At 37.5% G+C, this 24,369-nt stretch overlaps 1 protein-coding gene across 40 annotated transcripts in view; it reads left to right on the top strand.

Moving 5' to 3' along the window:
* LOC121314738 (CLIP-associating protein 2-like) overlaps positions 1-24,369 on the top strand; it is a 144,823-nt gene that overhangs the window by 94,343 nt on the left and 26,111 nt on the right. For 7 of the 40 annotated variants that reach the window (XM_041248365.1, XM_041248333.1, XM_041248340.1 and 4 more), the window contains 13 exons: positions 1,412-1,513; positions 1,644-1,670; positions 3,999-4,025; positions 6,382-6,552; positions 6,651-6,695; positions 9,693-9,800; positions 14,438-14,500; positions 15,785-15,891; positions 18,011-18,034; positions 19,012-19,256; positions 19,877-19,940; positions 20,941-20,943; positions 24,158-24,321. In XM_041248365.1, coding sequence (XP_041104299.1) covers positions 1,412-1,513; positions 1,644-1,670; positions 3,999-4,025; positions 6,382-6,552; positions 6,651-6,695; positions 9,693-9,800; positions 14,438-14,500; positions 15,785-15,891; positions 18,011-18,034; positions 19,012-19,256; positions 19,877-19,940; positions 20,941-20,943; positions 24,158-24,321 — 1,150 coding nt within the window. The remainder of the gene's footprint in view (positions 1-1,411; positions 1,514-1,643; positions 1,671-3,998; positions 4,026-6,381; positions 6,553-6,650; positions 6,696-9,692; positions 9,801-14,437; positions 14,501-15,784; positions 15,892-18,010; positions 18,035-19,011; positions 19,257-19,876; positions 19,941-20,940; positions 20,944-24,157; positions 24,322-24,369) is intronic. The other 33 variants (XM_041248369.1, XM_041248346.1, XM_041248349.1 and 30 more) reach the window with 18 other exon arrangements.

Genomic DNA, 24,369 nt, shown 5'->3' with positions numbered 1-24,369 from the left:
AATGGAATTTTTGATTTGTCAGTCCAGAGTTTGCAATACAGTAATCTGTATAAATGGTAATACGTTCAAGTAGTAGCAGTTCTTTTTTAGAGTTTTTTTTTTATTTACCATTGTAATGTTAAAGACAAATACAGTAGAACCTCATTTATCCATGACTTCAATTATCTGCGGCTCCCTGACAGGATTTCCCTCTGAAATACAGTACGTTTTGCCAATATAGACTTCTCGCCCGCGGTGCGCACAGACACACACAGTCTAAAACATGTGGAGTCATCGCAAAAACAGCACCACTACAGATGGAAGGATTCATTTCTTGATATGAGCAGCAGAAGGATGCCGATTCTGTAAAGTTAGTTCTCCTGAGGCAGTTACTTTGTAAAACCCAACATTTTACCTCACTGAAACAAAAGACTGTGATGGGCTTTCTGAAGGTTCAAAAGAATGACTTGTAGCAGTAGATTATTTAAAAAAGCTTTTATGAAAAAAAACAAAAAAAAAAAACCACCTGTTATGTATTTTGTTGAAATGTAAGAAAAGTTAAAATTACACAGTAGGCTTGTTTTATTTAGTTTTAAAATTCAGTTTTAAAGTCAATTATATATATAAATCATATATTATTATATAGAGATATATATATATATATATATATATTATATAGATTATATATATAACTTGTTTGAAATCCCAGGGTCTTTTGATCAACACTTAGTTGTAAAAACAGTATTTAATATTATAATTAAACACTTTATTTAATCACTTTAGGAACACTTTCTAACTGCTAGACACATGACTTAGTTTATAGGAAAATTGTGAGCTCTGATGGGCTGAATAATTTAATTTATTGTCATCATAAAATGTCTTGTGAATTTGTAGCTTTGTAGTATTTCTGTTTTTTTTGGTAACAGAAAAGGCTAGGGAAACAGGGTTAGAGGTGTATCATATTTTGATTTTGCTAGGAGTAACATCTGTCCAAGTAAACTCATTTTAAAACATTCTTCTGTCTTCGTAATATATTGTATTGCATACATCTCCAGCAAACGCTAATTTGGTTTACATTGCTTGTTTCTGTATTTTATTAATGAATTCTAGTCACACGCAATGACACCTCATTTATCTGTGGATTTCACACATCCGTGGACCTATGTGGAGTCAGAGTTCCACTGTATATACTTTCCCACATTAACTGAAATTTAGAAAATGTATTAAGATTTATCATTTACTGTATTAAAAACAAATATTTCTGTATAAATAACATTTGCATTGATACCAGCCAGAATTGAGTTTTTCAGCTTAATTTTATTCTTCATTTTAAAGGCTGAATATGAAACAAGGAAGAGTTAAACCCTTATAATACACATTTTAGTGCTCCAGTCGACTATCCAAAAATTCAAGCTGCTATTTTTTCTTCCAGGTCGGGTTCGCACAAAGCTGTCGGCAGCCTCTGGTGGGATTGGAAGCAGTCAGGTAGACTCTCGGGGACGCAGCCGGACAAAAGTGGTTTCTCAGTCTCAACGTAAGTCCCCATCATTTGTATTTCTGGCAATGTTCTTTTTCTATTTGTTTTGTAGTTTGAGATGTTGTAAACATGTTAAAGTGATTCTAGAAAACTGCTTATAAAACACTAAACATTTTTTGTGCCTTAGGTTCAGAATTTCCAGAAAGTAACCCAGGTATTTTCAAAAAATGTTCACATTGGGTTTTGGAACTCCTGCATGCATCTCTCACTTGCTTTTATGTCATTTTAAGGTATAACATTGACTTTAGCAAAGACCTAATTTTTAAACCGATTCACTTTTAGTATTGGAGAATTAGTTAGTTGTAGTGCAGTGAAATCCATTAACACACATAATTCCCTCTGCAGACCCTTTCAAAATGTCTTGGGGCATGCTAGACGTATTATGGACTCTTAGTAATGTTGCCACAACCTTACGTCTGACTGACTAATGTGGACAGCATTAATTGTGATTGAATCACCAGTTAAATCCCTATTAATCGGCTAGTTAAGTATCTGGAAAGTATTGGTCAGTGAAGTTATTTCTGAACCCTCAATCTGAGAAGCTGCTTAGTTATAGAAATTAACCTTCATGGCAACCTTCATTTTTTCAAAAAATAATGTTGTGGCATGTTTTAAAAAGAGGTTACTTGCCCTGGAGGAAGGGTGCATCAACACCAAATGCCAAAGCTGATTGTGTATATTTTTTAAAGGAAACATTTGTCAACATATTGGACCCTTAAATATTGACAGGGATACTTTGACAAATTGTATTCTTAAGCCACCTCCTACCCCCCCTAAACATTTTAGGCAGCAAGGCAGCACCTGCTAAAGGGTTGGAACCAGGGCATCTTCAGATTCCTGCACGGTTACAGCTGCATGTCAATGTTATGGCTTAGCTGGGGTTAAGTATCTAAACCTATTTCTGAATGTTCTGTATTCTTTGTTAAAATTAGAAATGGGCAAACAAAGTCATTAGCTTTACAGGAAATGCAAATGCTGTACATGTTTCTTTCTGCCACACAGTTGTCTTTCACTTCGTTTCAGTTTGTTGCGGTGTGCATCACACTGTCACTCTCCAAACCATTGCACAGCAGCGGGGTTCCGTTTTATTGTCATACACAACAGGATATTTATTTGCAGAATTTGTCTAGCAGTAACTTTTATCAGACATGCTTAATCTTGTGCCTTGCTGAGACAATTTCTTGGCAATTTAAAACCATAAGAGATGAAAGCATGACACACTTTGAAGGTTAAATATCCATTAAGGTGAAGCCAATACAACACATGCAGAAGTCTGGCTTCTCTGCTGCAATCAAAGGGTTGTGTTTCAGATTGGGTGCCACGCCCTCTCTTCCCCTCTTGAAAATGACACATCAGTAATCCCCCGTTTTTATTCTGCACGACTGGCAATAAGGGGCCAAACCAGCAAATAGATAAAACTCCAGCCATAAACAAATGAATATGCTTTTTAGAAGTGCATTGAGAGATTTGTAATGAAATCAAATTACCCTTGCAGTAGAAAGATTTGTATGAATGTTTTAAAAGCACACAACCTGTTTACTCTGTATGTCAACAATATCCTTTTTAAGTAGTTGTATTTTTGTGTGTGTGTGGAACACAGTCCTTTCTACACACAGTTACGGAATGGAATTAGATGGTAGCAAACCAGTTAGAAGGTCATCGTAATCCAATTTAAAACATCAGCATTTTGAATGTTGGTTATTTTCCATCAATATCCTATTTATAATTTTGCATATGTATCTGTCTAGATCTACTGTATGTTTTTGTTTTTCAGTGTTTTACTTGGTCTTTAACAGAACATCCAAATCTGGGTTTAGGATGTACCTTTTAACAAAAGATATGAAGTATCTTGAAATAATGAGATATGAAATAATGGCTAACCAAATCATCCTTCACACTCCAGTTTCTTTCTATGAACACTAACCCCGTGGTGAAAACTGATCTATTTGGGATGTTAGCTGGTTGTAGAGAATGCTTTCAGGCTTCAAGTACATGAAGAGGTGACTAGGGAAAGATGCATTTTGCATGAGCCTGATGAAGCCCTGTCTTTGTCTGCTAAGGATAGTTGATAGTAAATGTTTACAGCTATAAAAGCAAAACGCTTCATGTAGCTGTTAAAAGCAAAAACTAAACTATGTGTTCTTACCAGGCTGAATGTGTTATAATGTACTGTATCGTTACAACAGTAGCATAGGTATTACTTTGTGTTCTTACTGATGTTTTGTATTTCTTTCTGGCTGAGTGTGTTGTGTTGTAGCTTGCAACAGAAGTGCAGTATACTTATTTTTGTTTTTCAGCTTTGCTTCATCTTTTGCACACACGCAAGCAAAAAAAAAGCAGCTGTTTGTTTGTTTTTGTTTCTATTAACTGACCAAAGCTCTCTAATTTCCATGTGCCATTCATTTTGTTTTAAATCTGCTTTGTTCCCTCCCTGTCCATGGATTATAATCCTTCCCCTAATCCCGCCTTTCCACTTGTTCAGGATCACAGTCAGCTAACCCCATTGGTGGTAAGACTCTACAGATAGTCACTGTGTGTCCATGGTGTTTGTAAGCCTTCTCTTAATTCCATGCACCCTCAATGTCATTGTTAGACTGAGCACTCTGTAGAACCACCCATTCCTCACCCTTTCTTCATTGCACATCTGTATTCAAGCACTGAAGCTGTCAGGATGGCCCTAGCCACTGTTTTGCTCATCGTGTGCCACTAAATCGTGACTGCAGCATGCTGGTGATATGAACTGTTCAGTTAGTTTACTTGACATGCTTAATTTTTTTATTTTTTTTTTTTTTTTATTTATTTTTTATTTCAGAGATGTTTCTTGCGGCTTTCAGATATTATATTACTTTGAATTACCGCCACCCTTGAATAAGCGCCGCGCTCCAGTATCATATTTGTAATAGACGCCATCCACAAATAAACGCTGCTCACACTAATGAATTTAGTTGTCTTGCTGGTTGAAGAGAGAGAAACGCACCGTATATTATAGAATTCAGCCCGGCGACTCTTAGAAACTGCTGTAAGAAAAGAAAAGAAAGGGAAAATAAACAGATGGTGTTGAATTGACATTTCTCTCATCATTTCCCTCTCCACGCTACACTGGTATATTTCCTCACCTAGTCAAACACTGATATGATCTGCGAGCTCAACAGCTTTCAGTTTAAAGTTGTAGGACTTCTTCGCCATCCTGACCAAGTTGTATCTGCAGAAATAAACTTCAATATACACCTCCCTCAAATATCGTAAAAAAAAATGCAATAAAAATTGCTCTTTTCGAAAAACCTTGGAACTAATAAACCTAAGAACTAATAAGTGCTGCCCTGAATAAGCGCAGCAGCTGTTTTTAGCAATCTAAAATAAACTGCGACGTTAATTCAAAGTAAGACAGAATTTATTTATTTTACAAATTTCAGGATTGAAGTAGGAAGGGAGCTAGCGGGAGTCATTTTAACTAAATTTGAGTTAAGAAATACCTACTAGTTATATTAATATTAGAAATCTGCCTTTCTGTCTTCTCTGAAAATTGCGGGTTGGTTTACCTCTAATTATAATTGTGCACATTATTTACTTATTTTTTAGGTGTTAACTGTTATTGCCTTCAGGCACAAAGATGTGCATTTGCTACTTTAAATGATAACTTATGTGTTTTATAATTGGAAGGCAAACAGTTGACTGCAAGTACGCTCAAATCATCCTTGAGTTGTGAAAAGTGCAATGGTCTGTCTTTGTTAAGCTTTTGGGTTTTATACCAGTAAACCGTAATTCGGATTCAACCTTTGCAACATTTGTTAACTGAAACTCTTCTGTGTTCTGTAATCGCTTCTGTAAAAAAAGGATATGGAATCCCAATGACTTTGATCACAGAGATTCCACTTGTCATGTTTAACAGTTATGCTGTACAGTGTATGTGCAGTGTCTGAACCAGCATGCTGTTGGAGATTCACATAGTATACAGTATACTGTACAGGCCAAAGCTGTTGGATGTGGCACAATAGCCCAGTAGAACTGGGCCAGTTTCATTGCAGATTTTTACACTTGGTAGTTTGATCTACTTGCTTAAAAAAATGTATTGTCTTTTGTAAAATAGAAGAAAGTTAAACAATTATTTAATTCCCCATTTTAATCTTCTTGGCCTTTATTTCTTCTCTGAATCTCTAAAAATGTGTTTTTTGTGAAATGCCGTTGAGTAATTTCCACAGTCTTAATCGATCACTGATTGGACGTTCAGTAAGGATTACTTTTTGGTGATCTTTAAGGGAGTGCATTTCTTAAGTAATTGCTTGGGGAAAACGCATCACCTTTTTTTTTATATTATCTGAAATGTATGGGGGGAAAAAATGTATAAAAAATTGTTAAATTATTTTAGCCGAGGTAGACTTAATGCAGTAGGTGTGTTGGAATGGAAAGACTCCACCTATTGCATAGCAGGTTTATCCTTTCCTTGTCTTTACTATGTTTAGTAAGACCCACTTGAGCTTGTTGCCTACACACAGGGGCTAATCCTAGCATACGTTAAAACCTGGAACGGGTCAGACTGCTATGCAATAGGAGTCTTATTTACATCCCTAGTGTGTATACAGCATACTTTGCATAAACTGTTGTAATCTTGTTAGTTTACAGTAACTTCAGTTTTGTGAGGTTTTTGTGATAGAAGGACCATTTTCTTCAGGGACATTTCTTGGAATGCATATGTCAAACCTTTTTTTATGATCACATGGGGATCTCACAATTCCTTATTTAGGGCATGGGGGATCACTTCCATGTACATTTTTTTTTTTTCTTTTTAAATGCAAAGCCTTTAAACAGGTACAGAACTAGCATGTCATTATTTTATTTATTTATTTATTTATTTTTTTATCCGGTAGCTGGCAGTCGCTCAGGCTCCCCTGGCAGAGTTCTGACAAGCACTGCACTCAGTACCATGAGCAGCGGAGTCCAGAGAGTGCTGTTCAGTGCGGGCTCCGCACAGAATCGCAGCAAAATACCTCGCAGTCAGGGCTGCAGCAGAGACTCCAGCCCAACACGTCTGTCCGTAGGTAAGAAACTGCAGTCCATCCAAGCCGTTGCATGTGATGCCTTCAGTGGCTTACAATAATTTTTCTAACTATCCTGTACTTTACTTTCTCTCTTGTAGCACCGTCAAGCCATCAGCCAATCTACAATGGCGGAAGTAGAGGAGGTGAGCAAGGCTAATACACAGATTTTTTTCAAAACTGTAAAATACCATTTTGGATGCAGTTAAAGTACTCCTGTTGAAATGTTGATGGTAGAGGCTGTCGTATAAAACGAAATAGAACATACTAAAGGTAAACAATTTGTATTTAATTGCTCTTTATTATGCAAGGTATTATTTTATCTGTAGTTCTACAGATTTATGGTGTGTTTCCATTGGTAGACATCTACTGTATTGTTAAGGCAGTTGTAAACTTAAACATACAGAATGTGTGTTTTGCATTTTGAGGCTGATTTACATGATTGTGGTTTTTATGATGTGGGCTAGAAAGCCATGTTTTCTTTCTCCCTATTGCTATTATGTGATGGCATGAAAGATAACAGGACACGTTGAAGGTTTAAAAAATAAATATATTTTTTAAAGGGGATAATGGATTAAATTCATTTTATCTTGCGGTTTTTTTTTTTTTTCTTATGCACAGTCAAGCTTGCAGAATATAAAAAATAATAATAATTTGTTACAGAGCTTAGAATGCTTTAGTTGATTAAACATGGCTAATATCTGTCAATGCCAAAATTAGAATGTAAGATGCTGTAAACAGATATGCCTTTTTTAACAGTTAATATTGAGGTGATTTGTGTTTCAGGGGTCCTGCTTGCCCTTCTGTCACCAAATATCAATCAAAATGTTTTATTTTGTCTTGTATGAGTTATGCACAGAAGTGGCTATTTCTGTTCAAAGGCAGGGCATGAGCATGTAATAACTAGTGCCATGGCATTATGCTTTCCTAAAAATATCAAACAAAAAGTCACAGATTTTCAGCATTAATAAGACCATTAAGATCCATTGAAAAATAAATGTCAGTTTGTAAGTATTACCTGGGGTAGCCTACCATATATGCATGGTTCACTTTTCTGTGGTTTGTTCACGTTTCTCCCGCCTAGTGTTGCCATTCTAAGGCATGTTTTTGTTTACCATGCTGTCTTAAGATGCCAGGTATTTAAAGGGTTTCTACTGGTAATGTTTAATTTCTTAGAAATACCAAAAGAAAATTGATGTATTCTGTTTTCTGTCATTCTCTGTAGAACTTCATTATTTACCATGCTTGCCATAAAGATATTCCAAGAAAAAGTCTCTTTTAAACCACTGTGTCTGCTTCCGAAAAGACCCCTGAACTAAATTTCTTTGTTTGAGTAATCACCACGAGTGTTCTAATTTCTTTCCCATCTAACTGATTTTGTGTGGAATTTCCATTTGGTTGGTGGCAGCAATTAGTTGTGCGTGATCATGTTTAACACCACCGCACTTCAGAAATGTAGCTTGCAGGAGTAGCCCCCATGGTTGAAAAAGGAAATTAGTAAACCTGGTATATAGTGATATAATCAGAAATGAGAAAACACACACGGCTGTATAAAGGATAACAAATGAAATATTCAGGAATTGTAGATGGAATCCCTTCAAGATTACACCCCAGGCCCAACTTTGACATCCTTTCTGGGTTTTGAGCCTGGCAGAATCTAAAAGAACGGTATGTTTACCATTCTAAAGTAATGGGAGGACAGTCATTGGAACGGCACTGTTGTTCTTCAAGGATGGTCTACAGGGCAGGATCTGGAAACGCAGCTTTACATTCATTGAGGCTGTAACTGTATTTGTGGTCCTACTAAAGCTGGGAATCACTGTCCTATGCTTCAGGAAGTTTTGGAAGGCTTTAATCAAATAAATTAATAGAGTTTATAAAATAAATAAATAAATATATATATATATATATATATATATATATATATATATATATATATATATATATATATATATATATAATCTCAGAAGGAGTGGGACGGGGCCCCTCAGAGGTCTCCTGATACCTGCTGTGGTCTGTCGTGGCAGCAGGTTTTTGACCTATTGTTTAGTGAAGGGCTAATGGTATTCCTGAAGTTTGCAGTTTCCCCATTCAACTGGGATTACAAAGTATTGATTTTGTATAAGATTTGCAATATACAATATTCATGTATTTTACCTTTCTTCTGCTTGAATGTTATCAACATTTAAATGTTATCTGTCAATGTAAACCAAGTCTGCTTCATCGCTGTCTTATATGTTCAATATATCTATTTAAATTAGCAAATAAAGTTTTAAAAAAAAAACCAATAATACAGTAACCACAATAGCAACTAGTCTCCAGTTTGAACGACAAGTTGAAATCAAACTAGATTCAGTCTGATTTTTTACTTTCAGGAGGCTTTGAATACACTTTAAAATAAACACACTGTGAACAAGTTACTGAAATGTAATTACTAATAATTCATTACCTGCAGGTCTCAAATCCTAATTTTAAAAAGAGTTACCTGTAATTTTATTTATTTACATGTTTTACAAACTGTTCACAAACCATGTTTGCTTTTGTATAAGAGGTACCTGAACAGTTCATTTTTTGTGTTGAGTTACTGACTCAATTGGAAATACCCAGGACGCAACATTGCCCACCACTGGGATACTGAAGCCTGAAGGCTACCAGAGCACACATGGAATTCTAAGTAACCTGCATTACTCATGAAATATTGAGGAAAACATTTGTATTCTATAGCAACAAAAAATAGTGCTGCATAAAATCACAAAAGCAAACAGAAAAACTTTAAATATAATCTTTTTAACATATCAATTTTCTAATAAAAATAAAACTCTCAACATGGCTTTGCTGTCTGGTAAGCCCCTTCTTGTTATGTTAAATGTCCTCGCCTTTGGCTTGGGATGTGTAATGGCACAAGGTGGGCCTTACCAGGTGGTAAAGCCGCCTTCGTGTTTTATTACTTAATTCATCTGACAGAGGACCTGCAAAAAATGAGCCAACTCTAGCCATTGCTAAGACTAATGCAATGCGATGCAACGAACAGCACTTGCGAGTGAATATTACAACTGTTCTGTTTTTTTTCTCTCTTTTTTTTTTTTTTTTTTTTTTGTTTTAATATTTTATGGCTGCTCTCTGTCCTCCCTGATTCCTGCTAGCGCGAGGCAGCCGCATTCCTCGTCCTAGTATGAGTCAGGGCTGTAGCCGGGAGGCCAGCCGAGAAAGCAGCAGGGACACAAGCCCTGTCCGCTCTTTCCAGCCCCTTGGTAAGTACACCCAGCCCCCTGCCCTGCCCAGCCCCCGGTAGTGCATGGCATCACCTCCCTCCCTCTCCACCTTCCATCCCCCTACCTCCCACACTCCTCTGTTTTAAATACACTTTAATAGAGGGCCATTATATCCTATGTGCTTACGTCCAATGTCCTTCAAACCCTTCTGGAAAGAATACTACTTATCATACCTTTCTCTGTTTAAACAGAATTGACTACACAGTACGCTTCCGTCTTATAAATGGCATTTTTAAAAAGCCCACCACACACTGATTTAACAAAACCATTTGCAAAGGGCAATTTCCGCAATTTGAGCAATACAGTGCGCTGCACGAATATGATCACGATGCGCATAGCAGCAGTCACTCAAAATGTAGCACCGTGGGCTGTGATTTCATAGACATAATTTTGCAGATGCTGTGGCTTTTTGTCCTGTCCTGTACTACATATGGCATCCTGAATGACTTGCAGGATCATGTTACATGAAATTGGCTTGTGAATGAATCACAAATTGTTGCATGTGACTTTTTCTCTAAATGCCATTTTGGGGCTGACCCAGCTGTAGTCTCGAAGTTCAATTGCAGGTCATTTCAGAGGTTGTAAAAATGCATCCTTGGGTTGCTTCCTGATTCCAGATGTCCTTGATAAAGAGGACAGGGTTGCTTTCTGTGATATCACACTGTATATTCTAAACAGTTTCCACATTGGTGTGAAACATCAGAGTAGAATATGCAGTGGCGGTTACAGTGCTTCGTCCGTCTCCCAGCCTGTAGCAGGTGCTATTCTGTTCATTGGGTGTTGTCTCTGTATAGGCTTTGTGATGTTACATCAGCAACAATAAAGTTTTTGTCATTTTATTTATTTTAATTGCTAGAGGAACAGTTTTTTTCCCAAAAAAGGAAAAACTGTTTTATACAGACAAATTGGCATACCGTGACATTCCTCTATCAAAAAAGTAGTATTCAATATGTTCTGTGTGTGATCTTTAAACTGGGTAATAGTAGAGTGCCTCTGCCTACTCTTGGTTCACAGTTGAGGGGCTTCTGTTTGCTTTTGCATGGTATTGTTTATAATTGTTATTAAAATGCCTTGATACAATGTTGTCCACAGAGTTTAGGTTCCTGAATGTGTACCGTTTACTACAGAAACAAACAGCATCTTGGCATAGCCAAATGTCAACTACAGCAGTCCGTCACGTATCCGACTGCGGTGGGACCAGAGTAAGGGTGGATATGTAAAAAGTCGGATAAATTAATCTTGTTTTAAATACCAATTTACACAGTTGTAAGAATTACTGTATTCACACAATTATTATTTTGAAATTCAGCTTTTATTGGGGAGCTTCCTTAAATCCCTTGTTTAGAAAGATGACGGGTATTAATGCTTGTGACAGGGTAGCCGTGTGGGTGCGTGCATTCGCTGCTGAGTGACGGGCAAAAGATCGAGACGGACACTGAATAGCTCACATGACACTACCAGCAGTGGTAGAGCACAGAGTACATGCAACAGTGTACGAAAACTTTGGTGGAATCTACAATCCTCTGAACTAATATTCTCTGTTCAATAATAAATTAATTCTGGCTGCTAGTCTGGCTGTTGGCGGTTTCGACTTACTTACTCTTCAGTATCCAACCCTGGTTTTGGTTCTCTCGCTCTCTCTCGCCCACACACTCACATTCTCGCTCTCTCTCTCTCACACACTGTGCTGAAGAGCTTCATCATGGACAATAAACGGTTAGGGTGGATGTGTGATGGGTGGATACATGATGGAATACTGTAAGCATACAAATAATGGTTATAAGGAGTATTATATTAACATTTTTCAAACAGTAAGACAGTTCGTTAAAAAGTTTGTCTAACCAAACTTGGTGAAGGATATTTAACAGATGTATTTATTTTATAAACCTGCAAATTATTCACTCCCATAATGATTAATGCCTTAATTTTCAAGGCTTAAGTATCTTGAAGTGGTGCTTGTAGCTGGGCCTGAAATTTTTTATTTTTATTAAGGAACTGTGCAGGTACTTTTAAAGTAACCAAGGTGAAGTACCATCCCTTGTGTAGTATCAGCGGATCTGGACACAGTGACTTGCCACTGTTGACTCATTACAGTACTTTTATCGGTTGCATAGCAACATTGCTGGTCAACAGTCTTTTCTGGTTACTATTACTATACGCTATACTGTTACAGTAATTATGGCTCAGCAGTTCTTTGGATTGTACAGCAAGCGCTACTATAGTAGTTACAGCTGAGTGGTCGTTACATTTTTGTACACCACTACTGCTACATTGTCAGGGTTTCACTCTTGCGATATGTGGAAGACTGGTCTCCCCATGGAGGATAGGCACGGCAGATGCGCTGCCCATTTGGGTCCGGAGCATGCTAAGGAGGCACTCGCCAACCGCAACTCTTGTGAGTTTTGTGCATCTTGTTCTAAGTGCACACTGGAGAAACGAGTCTCTCTGCAATCTCCGTCCATTCCACCTGGACAAGGCTCCCTTATCCTCCTCTCAAAGAAAGAGTTGTATCCTCCCAAGCGCTCAGTGTTTGGGAGAGCAGGAAAACATCTCCTTCTCTCTCACCTCCTCCAGCTTCCCCACCTAAAGAGGAGAAAGAGCCACTAGATCGGAGAGCTCTGAGAAGCTGGACAAGCTCTGGGACGTGGACGCCTAACAGGGCAATGTGTTGGCACCGCTCTGTCTACTCCCTTTGTGCCTGTAGCGCAATAGCAGTAGCGCACATGTCATTGTCAGCAGAGCTTATGTCGCTGATTAAGAGAGCCACAAACGTCTTACAGGTTCCATGGCCTGTAGATGACAAGAGGAAACACTATATTTAAGGATAATCCTGCTCTCATGTGTTTTCTCCAGTGCACCCAGACTTTCTTTTTGAGGTCCATTCATCCTGGGGTCACCCGGCTACAGCGCCTGTTGCTTCACGTTCCTTAGGGGTGCTGTACAGCTTGCATGGGGCAGAGAAGCTTGGTTAATTTTGCTCCGGTAGATGCCGCTCTTGCATCACTGGTGCAAGCTCCAGAGGTAGCGTTTTTGAATAAAAACTCTGTCTGTCTGCCTGAATGAACAATGCAGGGTGTCGGCGACCATTCTCAAGAAAGCTTACTCAATTTTTGCCACAAGGCTTGGCAACTATAGCAGTGTCTTGGTAGCTTACCAGAACTGTTTGTTGAAGTCCCACTCCCAGAGCCACAGAACCACACAACAGCAGCTCAAAATAAATAAGAAGCTGCTCTGTATATCAAAGTTCAACAGGCAGCCGGTGGGCAGGAACCTTGCTGCATTAGTACCCGCAAGAAGGCATCACCTAAGCGCTCGTTAGTGGATGCTCCCATTACACATGTCTGCCAGGTGGTATAAAATGGAATTCCATATAGCTTGATTTATATAACAATATGACTTGCATTCAACCCTTTTAACACTTTTACCTCAGTCTCTTGGTGGCATCTGCGGTCAACCTTTGCTTGAATCTACCATTTAGTACAGAAAATACAGTCTATTCGAGTGTCCTGAAGGTTATGGCTAAAATCATTACCCTTTAACTCTAGTGACTCTGCTTGTAATCACTATTTGTAAAGAGAACCATTGTGTTTCTTATAGGGATTTACAAATCAACCTATACCTGATTTTAAAATTTAGACACATTGGTGACTTCAAACGAGCTGTATTCAAAGGTTGTCACGAGGTGGAAAGGGTTAAGTATATATTTAAGGGTTACACGCTGAACTGTGGTTGATCTGAAGTTGCAGTTTTGTGTTCACTTTTAGTAGAAATCATAAACCAGATTATATACCTTTTTCTTCACCTTGGTGTAAAGAGTAAAAGGTTTAAAATCTGGCATCTGTACATGAAAATTAAAAAGCAGGTATTTAAATGATGGTTAAATATAGAACAAATACGTAATTCCTTTAGTTTAAAAAATGTGTATAGTGTTTCTGTGTAAGTTGCTTTAAAGGAATATTGTATAAAGGAAAGGCAGCGATCAAAATATTGTCACTATCACCAATGTGTTGCATGCTTTCTATTCTAGAGCATTCTTCACCTTGGCCTCCTTCAGCAGTTTTTACATTAAAAAAGTAGCATCTGTTTTCAGCTGATGCAGGATTTCTTCTGGCTGTATTTAATTATTGAGCACTGCAATACACCTGTATCACCTTGATATATTGGGAAGAAAATTCCACTGGCAAACATTTTACGGGGCCTAATTACAAAAGTTTAAGACTGTTGGAAGATTTAGAATTATTTATTTATTTATTTTTAATGTATGGCCCATTTTGAAGTATTATATAAGGTTAACAGTTCATGAAAACCATTTTAGATGGGGTTTATTGCTCACTTTTTTAAAGCAAGAGAAAACACTTAAATAGCCTTTTAATATTTGCCTTTTTTGATAATTTTGATTTAAACTGCAAAAAACTAAATGCGAAATAAATGTCAAATATATATTATATATATATATATATCATATATATATATATATATATATATATATATATATATATATATAAACACATTGCTAGATATAGATAGATAGATTGTAGTGTACTAACTAATGTTTACTGCACTATATTAACCCTCACAGTAATAGACAGGGTCTGTATGGTCCTTTTTAATTCCAGTTTCCAGACATCACTCCAGGTCCACAGGTGCCCTCTACACGTCTGATGTTTTGGGGGCTGCAGGTGAAGATTGAGTAACACAGTGCTACCATCTGTCCACAAAGCTCCATGCACTTTTTAAATTTATGTTTTCAGTTTGGGTTGTCCATATAAAGCATGCCTCCTAGTTTTATTTCTAATTATTGTTATACTTAGACTATTGTAATGTAGTCCTCCATGACTGTGTTTTAGTTTTTGGCAGATTGCTACAGAAAGATGCAAATATGTTGATTACAGCAAAGTTCCTGTAAATTTCTATAATTCTTCTATGGCCTAAAGAAAAAACACCATTATTATGGTTTGCAGCGTTAAAAAAAAAAAAAACAAAAAAAAAAACACTTTTTACTATTCAAATAAAGAGTAAATAGTGGGGTTCCAAAAAAATATAGCGTTCTACATCCCCACATGTTGCTACAACTGTTTTAAATAATGTAACTAGTATTTCTCTCTCTGGTTAGATCCTGATCACTTTTACAAATCAGTGTACTGGAGTTTGAGATGTGTCTTCCAAATTGCTTCAGGAAGAGCGTAAAAACATAACAAGTGCTCTGGTCTTTCAGTTCCGTACCACATCATGGATCGTTATTGCTTTCTTACCTGTCTGACAATGATCCTTACATTATCAGTGCACTAGAGCAGACATTTTGAAGAGAGCTTTGAAACAGACTTTAAAGTGTAAAAAGTTGTCAGGATGTTTATTTATTCGCAACATGTGGGGACGTGTAACGCTGTAATTTTCAGAACCCTGCTACTTCCGCTTTAAGAACACGCAAACTTAAGGGTGTAAAAGCCATGTGCGGTTTAATTTTGTATTTATTTATCCAAAACAATGGAGGAACTGGACAGGCTATTTAGCACTACTGTTTTTATGTGGCATTTGTAACTTTCTGCAACATGCTGCTTCATCGCTGTTCGAATGTGCTCTTGGTATACTGGCATGTTCATGATTTATTTTTTTGTTTTGTTTTCATTTTATTAAATAGCATCAGCCACCCTCAACCCGTGTGTTACCCTTCTTTCTAACTTTCTGTATGCTGATCATTCATTTAAGCCTATCATGGTTTAAAGATGCTTTATACTTATATCAGGGTAAATTCAGCCAAATATTTTGCTAAGGGGAAACTTCAAAAACTCAAGATGGGTAAAGATGTATGTCGTAATACTGTCTAAATACTTGTTGGAAATCTATCTGAATGTGCATGTGCATACAGTGTGTGCAAGCACTATACCTGAGAGAAATATACAGCATCTTTTAATAAGCTGTGTTTTTCTTTGTAATTCGTTAACAGTCCATTTTGTGTTTTGTAGGTTCTGGGCATGGAATCAGTCAGTCAAATAGACTGTCCTCCTCAGTGAGTGCCATGAGGGTTCTCAACACAGGCTCTGATGTAGAGGAGGCACTAGCAGATGCATTGGTATGTCCCTTCCCCAAACAATGAGAAGCCCTTTAATACATACATAAACGTTACTTTTTCATACTTGGGTATTAATGGATGAGTCGGTCACTGTTTGTCTTGAACAGTTTGTATTTGTTGTAAAGCTGTTTCATGTAGCAGTTTTGGATAACTGCCCTTCACGATTTAGTGGGGGGACTGGTATCGATAAAATGGGTCCCGTGGGAATGAAATGATCAATTTGGTTTATTAGCTGGAATCTATTATATACCATACGCTAAACGGGAAAAGATTTGTTTTCCATAACATAATTTCAGTAATGTTTATGCAAATTAAATATGATGCTATAGCTCTCTCTCTCTCTCTCTGTGTGTGTATGTATGTATGTATGTATGTATACTACCGTTTTGCAATAGACAACATAGATTTACACTTTTGGTTTCTATACATATGTTTTCAGGGTCAGTCTTTCTAGTGAAATACGTATTCCTGCAATAAAGCATTAGTTTCATTTTTATACAAAGCTGTCATTGTTGTTGGCAACTTCTCATCAGTGTACTGGCACTTACTGAAGAGAAACCAAGCATTTCTTTCACCAGAAGAGATTGCTGTGCCAGGCACATAGCGTTGACCTATGTAACGCTCCATCGCTCTGACATCCTCTTCCTGGTTTGGCACTCTCCCGAGGTTGCCAAATGCCTCTAGAATGTGATCATTTTTTTTCCACAATGCATTTCAGCAGGAGATTTTGGATTTCCCACAAAATGTGCCAGTTTGATTGCATCCGCTAAAGGCATGGAATCCAGAAAGTGCTGAAACTATTTTTATCTCAGAGCTTCATATATTGGGCCCAATGTAATGATTCGCTGCTTGTATTCTGTTTGAACGAGTAATGATGTGGCAGTGCCGAAACTCTGGAAGCTCCACAAAGCTGGCTCTAGCACATTCATAGCAGGACACTAAATACAGATTGATGTGGCACCTCTCTGTGTAGTGTCAAGAACGTAGAGTATTATTCAGGTATCTGCCTCTCTCTGTATACTGTCAAGTTGATCTATAGAGAGCCTATTCGACTTGCATTACTGGTTAAGTGTTACATTGTTTGTATGCTTTTTCTGTCTGACGCTTGGTTGCCACACCTGCCAGAATCCATTGAAGCATAGTGCACAAATTATTTTCATGTCACCATCAATGTGAGACTCACTAACGGCACCCTCAATGCTGCTATCTTGGTGGCACTCAAGCAAAAGAAATCTGGTTCACTGCTACTAAGACCATGGATAAAGTCAATGTTGTTTGATCATTTGTATCACATTGACAAAAAGGTGAACTTTCACACCTGTGTGATTTCAATATGAAGTATGCCTTGTGCGCATCATCGGTGGACAGTATCTTACCACCCTCAAGCAAGTTTTAAGAGATTCAGGTACTCCGACTTGGCGGCAATCTCATTCACAGAGTTCCTTTGTGCTCGGGCTCCTTGTACCAAGCACAATATAGTTTGTCCAGCATGTTCGATGGTATTCGATGTCAGAGGGCAGGCTGTAAAGCACTTCTGCGATGCATTTTGTGGCAGACCTGACATTTGCACCATTACTTTTTAGTGAGTCTTCTGTCGCATGTTCTAATCGTTTGTTTTCATCAAGTAGCTCACTTTTGCCACATTTAGCTTGGCCTCCACAGTGTAAAATGTTTTTATAGGTGACTTTACCGGTTAAGTTCCTCACCAATGGCTCACTTGTATTAGTTTAGCATATAATGCATTTGCTGGAGTTTATTGTAAGCTCACTCTGCAGTTTCTTCTCAGTGTTCCATGGCTGCATCAGGCTGCAATAGAATTACTTAATTTCTTGTATTCTTACCTTGCTCCGTTATTCAGTGGTTCACTGAAAGAAACAACACATATTTTAGAAACAAGAAATTCTATTCTTTGTCAAATATGGTAGGAGATGCAATCAGTTACAACCTTTCCACATACAACGGTAAGAAGACATGCTTAATTTGCATACAAATATGACCAATGTTTTATTGTTGAAATAAATGTTAAACTAAAATGGACCCCCACTAATTTTACTTAACTCATTGTTGCTAACAAAACTTTGCTTCTGCTAACCTCTTATTTTTTTTTTTGTGCTGTCAGCTGTTAGGAGACATAAGGAGCAAGGTAGAGCTTTAAAACTTTCCAACTCTTAAAAGACATTGCATGTATTTATCTGTAGTTCACTAAAATCCATTTGCAAGAAGAACTTTACCTTGATATTTAAGCTTTTCACATCTGAAAAATATAAATACACATTTTAAATCCCAAGTTGCACAGGGAATCTGATGGAACATGTTCTGAAGTTTAACTACCCATAGAATAGTGCAGATTTTAATTTATTTATACCAGTAAAATTATTAGCCTAAACCAGTTCTCAACTCATGTGCCTAATCAGAGCAAATTTTATATGACCTAATAACACATTTTAACTTCCTTTTATACATTGCTAAACTAACTTAGTTATGTGTGTATGTTATAACCGTAATCCCAGCAAAATCTGAAAAATGTTGTAAAGGGGGCCTCCTCTTTTATCAAATTTTGCAAAGTTAAATTTTAATGCTGAAGCACTAAATGCTCACCTGGTAAAAGCACAGCCATGCGGTGTGCAGGGCGAGTCATACAGCGCAGGTTCACGTCCTGGCTGTGCGAAATAGCTGGTCTTCCCTGGGAATTCCAAAGGGAGTGTCGCATTGGCTCTGGCACTCCCATTGGTTAGGGAGGCAAAATCAGCAGGTACCTTTTTGCCTCATTGTACTACAGCGAACCATGCTGGCCAGGCGCCCAGTGAGCTCAAGAGCGGACACTTGCAGTGCTGGCCTTTGTCCGGCAGAGGCCAGAAGGTTGCTGACACCCGCTCTCGCGATCGGAAGACGCACACTGAACCTTTTGTTTTCCTGAGTTGTGTGGGGAATTGCTGGGGGGGGGGGGGGGGGGGGGGGTATAATAATTGGCCGCACAAATTAAAAAAATAAAAATAAAAAACAGTTCCAGCTACATGTCTACACCCAGGGTCAACCAAGAAAGTTTCAACCACCCCCGTAACAAATACAAAACATTGCAGCACACTCAGTAAACTTTTGCCCTTTGTGTTTGTCCTGCAGAAGAAGCCTGCAAGGAGGAGGTATGAATCCTATGGAATGTACTCGGATGACGATGCCAACAGCGACGCTTCCAGTGCCTGCTCAGAGCGTTCTTACAGCTCCCGCAACGGCAGCATCCCCACCTACATGCGGCAGACCGAGGATGTGGCAGAGGTCCTGAACCGCTGTGCTAGCTCCAACTGGTCTGAGAGAAAGGAGGGACTCCTGGGACTGCAGAACCTGCTGAAGAACCAGAGAACGCTGAGGTGTGGCTAAGACAAGCAAAGGCTAGCTGTTCAGCACCTTTTTGATGTTGTCGTAGTAAGAGAGAAACCTAAAGCCATTTCATTATCAGCTGCTCTGTGTGCTCCTAATCTCATTTTGTACCATATGATAAACCTATATTTTAATGTAATTTCAATTTAAATTTTGGAATAAATGTGGTATATAAATGTCAACCTTATGAATAAAACACAAATGTGCCCACAGCCAACAAACTACCCAATCATGGTCCTTGAGGACAATTCCACTCAAGATATAACAGTAATCATTGAATAATGAACTACCGTAGGTTGTGCATGGAGGTTTGCTTGAATTAAACCATTTAGAACAGGGTTGGAACAGAGTCCATGACTTGGAGGGACAACTTTGGCCAACCTTAGTTTTAGCCTTATGCCTTTCAGTGTTATTTAATACATATGGCGATATCACTGATCGGTAACCCATTAATCACAAGATTTGATTTAAACTAAAGTGGGAACGTCTTAAGGAAAAGAGCTAAAGCACGTTATCGGTGGAGTACATAAAATAATGAATGATAGATTTGTATCTGTAAAGGTTTTACCTGGATTAACCGGTATCACTTTTGTTTATTGCCCTCCTACAGCCGTGTAGAATTGAAAAGGCTGTGTGAAATCTTCACGAGAATGTTTGCAGACCCACACAGCAAGGTATGTGCCAATGTTTAAAGCATGAACGTCATTCTGTGATAGTCAGAAACTTGACCTTTTTTAGTGGATACAATGTGTTGTCTGCAGTTTATTTCCTAGATTTGTTAATCACCAGTTTTTATAGCATAGTGTACATTCTTATTTAATGTTTTTTTTAACCCACATTTGCCAGTTCATAATCTTAATGTATTTTATTTATTTATTTATTTTTTTACAATTGATGTAACTGGGATTTACTAGACAAAACTAATAAACAAATGTGTCTACTGCTTCACTGTATTGTGGCACTAGCAGAAACTCTTATACTGACACAAATTCTAAATAGTGAAATATTAAGTTACAGAGTAGTATATTAAACTAATTTGAGATATTTTCTAAAAGACATCCCAGTGAGATTCCTGTCTACCGTCTGTTAGTATTGCTTTATTCATTAACATCTACATTTCCGTTGAATTTTTTGTTTTCATGGAATGGGCAGAAATGTCCTGTTTGATAGCAGCGTGCTGATATTGTAATTGTTTTCCCAGTTTATGAAAGTGCTATTTTAAAGAGTAAGTATCTTCTGTTGTCTCATTTAATTGATATACCCTTTTTAATGATGGTTCTGGTTGCTCCAATAAGCTACTGCCAGCGCTGCACAGACTTCCGCGATCCATTCAAATAATGTGACAATGGGAACTTTTATCTCTCTTGCAAAAAGCACTGTCACTTGATTTTGAAAAGTTACCAATATATTGGAGCAACAGAACCATCGCAAACATCATAGAAATGTAATTTTAATATCATGAAAATGTGTTTGTGTGGCTTATTTTACTTATTTTAAGATCAAGAGTGCTGCAGAAGTGATGGAAGATTGACACATGTCATGAACCTGTAGGAATAAGCCATGTATTTGCAGAATCTTAAATTGATTTTGTTTTAGGTTTTATATCTGGAAACTAATTGATGTATTTATCTCTTTTTTTTTGCATGCCCTCCCCTGTGTTGGAACTCTCTGTAGAGAGTAAGTTTGTTCAATATTTGGTGTAAACCTGTCCCTTGCATGATGGTGAAATTGAAATATATATCTCCAAATTCTCATTAATAGAAACAAATATCCTGTTATGAATTTTCTAAAGGGTCCCAGCCAAATTCAGCAGTCACTTATTGAAAATGTACTACTTATAATATGAATTCACTTCACACTAATTTCCTGTTTGTAAAAGAAAATTTTGAATTCAAGTAATTGCCCCAGTTCGAACAGCTGATTATAAAGGATATTGGGAAATATCACTTTCGTCCACATTAGCATCTCTCTGCTGTATTTTGGTGCTGTTTTTTTGCGACTCCTGATCCTATGATGCTTTTCAACTTGCCATAGAGTGCCATGAGCCAAAACTCAAAGCCCTTGGATTTTGAGTTGGCTGCACCCCCCGTCAGACCTAAGGTTTTTTTGGTATCATTTTGTTCCTTAATATTTCTAGATTAAATTTTTGCCTGTTGCCAAGCTGAATTATCCTTTTTAGATGCAAAACAACCTATTTTGGACCTTCCCTTACTGCGCTTCAGACAGTAGAACGTCTTCATTGCAGACAATCAAACATTCTCATCTTAACTGTTTAATGCTTAAATATACCAGACTTTTTATCAGAATCTAGTTTGTTTGTGCGCCGCGCCAATTGCTTCCTGACTTCCTCTGGTAACGCAGGGGCGGGGTATTGTGTGTGTGCAAAACAAGAATAATATTCTTCTCCATTAGTGAAATTCGCCTATTACAGGTACTTTTTAAAAAATGTATATATATATTTATATATCACTGAATAACGTTGTTGGTATACAATGCTGACAGACAGACTGTTACCGACAACTGAAACCTAATCAGTTAATTTAAACCTGGCAAATACTGTGTCGCCAAAATAAATAATTGTCATACACGTGTGTGTTTATCTATCTCTATCTATCTGTCTATCTGTCTATCTACATATAGATATACTTTTTTTTATATGATTTAAAACACTAAATGCTCAAACAGGCTGATATAAAACATATATTCATTTGTTAAGTGTTCTATAATATGCCAGCCAGCACAACAAAATGAAACAGACCCATGTCTTTGATCTGTCTAATGACTACTATAAATAATAACAATAAATAATAATAATAATAATAATACATATTTATTATTAGGTGGCTGTCCCAGTACTTGCTGCCTAGTTTCATTAAACTGCTCTGAATGTGTTTTTCAGGCTGGTCATCTGCTAGATTACTAGGGAAAGGCTTAAATCAGAAGGGGGATAAGTAAACTGCTAAGGATAGAAATGAACCACTACATAGACACGCTGTTGTGTGTGTGTGTGTGAGTCAACATAGCTGAAGAAACATCAAAACCAGGTTCTGCTCTGGACAAGTGCTTTATGCCATCAAGAAGGTATCCAAGGCAAACTCACCCCTTTCACATTGGTTAGCTGGAAGATCTTCAAACATCCTGCTGAAATTTGTTGCGATTATATTTTTTCCAGATTGGAAGGTTCTTGGCAAGAAGGACCTTGGGGCTCCTATCTCAGATCATACTCTCAGATGTAGAGCAATTCAGGTCACCTCTAAACTAATTCAGGCCAAACATGAGAAAAAAAGTAAAATAACCACACATCAATGCCATTTCCATAAAGCGCCGCAAAAAAGCATGCACTGTCCTTGCTTACAAAGTGGAGGTGTTGAAAGTGATGGATAATACACCATGTACAGGAAAAAGAATGATGTTGCTGCAACATTCTTGTGATCACCACCTCAACCATTCTGAAATAATGGTATACAATAATACAGGCCTATGAACAGCAAACTGTGGATGCAAGTCTAAAGCATTTCCAATTTGCTTAATACCAGAATGCAGATTTTAAAAGTTCACTTACAACTGTGTTTTCAATCAAATGCAGAGTACTTTTGATGGTACTGTAATTAAGTTTGATGTCAGTGTTGCTGTAACTTCAGTACATTTGACAGCATGCATTTGGCTTGGACTCCTGATAATAAGAATTACTGACAAGTAATATAAATATTTTTGCTGGTCCCTTAATTTGTATTAGTGAGAGTTGAGATAGAGATACACATACACACTTTGGTTTGTTATGTCTTGGAAAAACCTGTGTGGTTCACAAAATGTTGTGTAAATAATAATAAACAGTATGGAATGCTTTTTTTTTTTTTTATTAATCCACTGACATTTCATTGTACTAGCCATACCTGTCCACATTGTATGATGCTTGGTGCAATTAATCTTAAGCATGTGGCGACTACAATGTTTACAGCGAGATATTAAGAATAAATTGCTTCACCCATGGAAAAATGTGAAAAAAATCTGTCCTTTTTTGTATTAGTCATCTAAAGAAAACACATTTATATTATATATTTCTATTGAAGATCTATAATATGTCAGTTTTTCTGTCAGTCTGGTGATTGCAGAATCTAATCTCGTAGAGAAAGAGCTGTATTCTATCTAGAGCTCAAGTCAACACTGTAAATTGGTGGGTTCCCTCGCACTCATTTTAAATACAGTACATCAGGGTGGAAGATTCTTAGTTTCTTGAATCCCTGTGGTATGAATCCACACATCTGTAAACTGCTGTCATACATCCTTATTGACCATAACTTGAAGAGTGACCTGTACCTTCATCTAGTCCATGGCAGTACTGTATTGTGCTTCCTACAGCCATATTGTGGACTGAGTGCTGTCAAAACTAAATTAGGAAAGTATGTTGTACCCTATAAAACCAATTGGTTGACCTTTTGAGTTTTTAGGGTAATGATCAGGCACACTTTATTGAGACAGTAGCACTAAAATTTTGAAAATTTGTGATTTGGGTACACAGGTCCGTTCTGGCTGCCATTTAATTATATACCCTGCTTCTGGTGAATTGTTTGTTTATTTGGCCACTTTAAACATGCTTGTTATTATTTTAGCAATATATGCTTGCTTACCAAACATTCAGATTTTTTTATTTGTATTTTGTTAATGCATGTAACACACAATTATGAAATCTCTCCACAGATAACTAATACTGGTAATTCTGAATGGGGCTGGGGAGACTTGGCAGTGGAAAGGCTGATATTTGCTTTATATCCAGATATTGACTCCCTGCTTGGCTGCAAAGCTCTGCCTTCTCTGTCAGTGTTTCTATCTCTGAGAGCCAGCTGGAGGGTCAGTCCAGGTCAATGTCTTCTCTTCTGCTTTCCCTCTCCAGGTATTCAGTATGTTCCTGGAAACACTGGTCGACTTTATTCACGTCCACAAAGAAGACCTGCAGGACTGGCTGTTTGTATTGCTAACACAGCTCCTGAAGAAAATGGGTGCAGATTTGCTTGGCTCTGTGCAGGCTAAGGTCCAGAAAGCACTAGATATTACAAGGTACAGTGCTTTTCCAAACTGCCTTTTTAAGTAGATTTTTGTGAAAGG

This window comes from Polyodon spathula, chromosome 4 (genome assembly GCF_017654505.1).
Source record: "Polyodon spathula isolate WHYD16114869_AA chromosome 4, ASM1765450v1, whole genome shotgun sequence".
Classification (NCBI taxonomy): Eukaryota; Metazoa; Chordata; class Actinopteri; order Acipenseriformes; family Polyodontidae; genus Polyodon; species Polyodon spathula.
This window is presented reverse-complemented; position numbering and strand designations above follow the sequence as displayed.